This window comes from Poecilia reticulata, unplaced genomic scaffold, assembly GCF_000633615.1.
Source record: "Poecilia reticulata strain Guanapo unplaced genomic scaffold, Guppy_female_1.0+MT scaffold_1594, whole genome shotgun sequence".
NCBI classification, from domain to species: Eukaryota; Metazoa; Chordata; class Actinopteri; order Cyprinodontiformes; family Poeciliidae; genus Poecilia; species Poecilia reticulata.
The window spans coordinates 1-3,082 of NW_007616326.1; the positions used below are offsets into that span (position 1 = coordinate 1).

The window sequence follows — 3,082 nt, forward strand, 5'->3', positions numbered from 1 at the left end:
ATATCAATGTCGGTACATTAATAAGTATTTCTTTGAGTTGGAATTGAAAAGATGCTCTAAACACACTTTTTGTTTCAGTCTACTCATTGGAACTGAGGATGTGTGAAATTGTGGGTGTTAACTCCTGACTTTACATACACTGAATTAGCATCAGTGCCCTTTAAAAACCTTACGTGAGACAGTAAAATGTCTAAGAATGTTTTTAAACTACAAGGACAATATTGTGTTTAAGTCACTTTTTTACAGTCTGCCTTCCTTTGCAATGGTACATCATTAATACACTGATGTAAAATATAGTGAAGTTATTGCCTTTAATATTAATGAGCATGATGTTCATGTTCTTTACCTGAGCAAAAAGGTAATCTATGACATTATAGTCAAGCACCAGACTGATTCTGTCCTTTGTCAGACTGTAGCGGTATGAAGTTCTTGGTCCTTGGCCAAACCAGTTCCCAAAGAAAAACCTGGAGACATAAAAGATCCATCATTATTTCTGAGTCAAARCAAACCTTACTTTTGAAATGTAAGCCAAGTAATTACATGTCTTTCATTTAGTTGTTAACTTTCCAAGTACAGAAATTAATACATTAATTAGTATGGATTTTATGCARTTTACACATATATAAAGATTTTTTTAGTAATCCAGAACCTTGTTGCAAAGCTTGTTGGAAAAATATTTCAAATCAACTCAACCTTGTAGTTAGTGAAGATTTCAAACGTTGTTAGAAGCCCAGAGCTTACACAAAATGGTGCAAAGTGCAGTTCCTAAAAGGTTAAATGATTTGATAAGATATATTTTCATGGAGAGTTAACTTTTTCTCCWTCATTACTGCAGATGCCTATATTGTTGTTGGTGAGCTGCACTTACTCTGTACTACTAATTTATGYAGCTTKRAGAAACTATCTYTACATGCTATCTCTACATGCCATTCTGACATATATTTGGAGGTATAATAATAGATAAAACAGCTGCTGTTAACTTTGAATGTAAATCGTAAATCATTTCRACATTTATGCAATAAAACAAGCAACAAAACACTCCACAATGGTAAGATTTTCACTTGAAAGGTTTGCATTTATTAGTAATTTTGTYTTCCTTGTAACTGATTCAGTAATAATRATGATAAAGATTACATGAAACAGTTCTAAAAGTATTCATATGGCTTTTTAAAACWGAATTTTGAATATTGAACTTACCTCACTCTAAAATGAACCACCAAGTTYTCGTCTGAGTCAAACATGTGTGATGGCGGATACCAAAATGAAAGACCTGCAGAGGCTAAACCGAAAAGGCTCAGGTACACTGGTAAGATTCCTGGATAATAAAAAATATATATAATTACACAAAACTTTATTTTGACAACSAGCACCTCAAACCAACCAGAAGTTCCTGCTCAGAGTCTTATTCATCCATTCATTCTTACCACTTTTCTTTCCTGCTTGGATGCAAACATTTTCTGCACTTATCAGTCCGGATGAAATTTGTATCACTGTCGCATCCTTTGTGCCAGGAAAAAAGTAGATGTGTACTTGTAAGCCGGCTTCCACGCTCGAACTGGACTTCTGGCTGCCCCCCCGGTCTCTCAACACTAGGGGGGTCGATTCTTCCTCTCTGAAATTCATCGGCATGTCNTACATGCTATCTCTACATGCCATTCTGACATATATTTGGAGGTATAATAATAGATAAAACAGCTGCTGTTAACTTTGAATGTAAATCGTAAATCATTTCRACATTTATGCAATAAAACAAGCAACAAAACACTCCACAATGGTAAGATTTTCACTTGAAAGGTTTGCATTTATTAGTAATTTTGTYTTCCTTGTAACTGATTCAGTAATAATRATGATAAAGATTACATGAAACAGTTCTAAAAGTATTCATATGGCTTTTTAAAACWGAATTTTGAATATTGAACTTACCTCACTCTAAAATGAACCACCAAGTTYTCGTCTGAGTCAAACATGTGTGATGGCGGATACCAAAATGAAAGACCTGCAGAGGCTAAACCGAAAAGGCTCAGGTACACTGGTAAGATTCCTGGATAATAAAAAATATATATAATTACACAAAACTTTATTTTGACAACSAGCACCTCAAACCAACCAGAAGTTCCTGCTCAGAGTCTTATTCATCCATTCATTCTTACCACTTTTCTTTCCTGCTTGGATGCAAACATTTTCTGCACTTATCAGTCCGGATGAAATTTGTATCACTGTCGCATCCTTTGTGCCAGGAAAAAAGTAGATGTGTACTTGTAAGCCGGCTTCCACGCTCGAACTGGACTTCTGGCTGCCCCCCCGGTCTCTCAACACTAGGGGGGTCGATTCTTCCTCTCTGAAATTCATCGGCATGTCTGAGAACAAAATCGACAGTTGCATTCAGATATTTGCTTCAATTTCATTATATGAGAACCCAATTTCAAGTCACGCTCCCTCCAGTGGGGAGAAAACCTCAGAGAAATGAGCAAAAATATTTAAGGATGGTCAGTGATGCTAAAATGTCAAGAATGAGAAATAAGGCCTTTGTGGGATTATTCTTTGCACTGATTTTCTAAAAAGTTATGGATCTATGATTAGAAAAATGTTGAGACAAACTTTTCCCCTTCTCTTATGTTACTGTTCTAGGGGAGAATAAAACTGATTTTTCTAAATGTGAGTGAAAATGGATATCCAACTCTATAAACAAAGCAAATATAAACATAAAACGGAGGCTTGAATGTAACATTGTCCTCATTAAATGTTARAAGCTAGACTAAAAGTTATTAACGTGGCTGAAGAAACACCTTTAAATATACAAGGCAATGTGCTAGACATTGAGACTATCACATTAGTTTTCATGTTCTTTGTTTCCAATAAAGTTTTTTTTTTTTTCAAAATGTTGTAGACCAATGTTTCCGCAAACTTGCTGACGGTCTTTTAAAGCTCTTTGGCACATCTTTCCATGGTCTTCTTTGTGTCTTTGAAATTACTGATGAAACTAGACAGGTAGGTGACAAAAAGGAAAATCCGGCCAAAGTATCTGTCCGTCTGCACAGTATGTGAGTCATGTCTTATTGTAAATAAAACCTGACTGCATCTG

The 3,082-nt window shown here is 35.3% G+C and overlaps 1 protein-coding gene across 1 annotated transcript; it reads right to left on the bottom strand.

The window, feature by feature from the left end:
• Window positions 1-21: 21 nt before the first annotated feature.
• LOC103461455 (tyrosine-protein kinase JAK3-like) lies at window positions 22-3,071 on the bottom strand. The gene is made up of 4 exons (XM_008403755.1): window positions 2,356-3,071; window positions 1,425-1,629; window positions 1,198-1,315; window positions 22-464 (listed from the first exon to the last, which is right to left on the bottom strand). The coding sequence occupies exons 1-4, from the start codon at window positions 2,380-2,382 to the stop codon at window positions 233-235; spliced, it is 582 nt and encodes a 193-aa protein (XP_008401977.1). The 5' UTR covers window positions 2,383-3,071; the 3' UTR covers window positions 22-232.
• Between the last annotated feature and the right edge of the window lie 11 nt (window positions 3,072-3,082).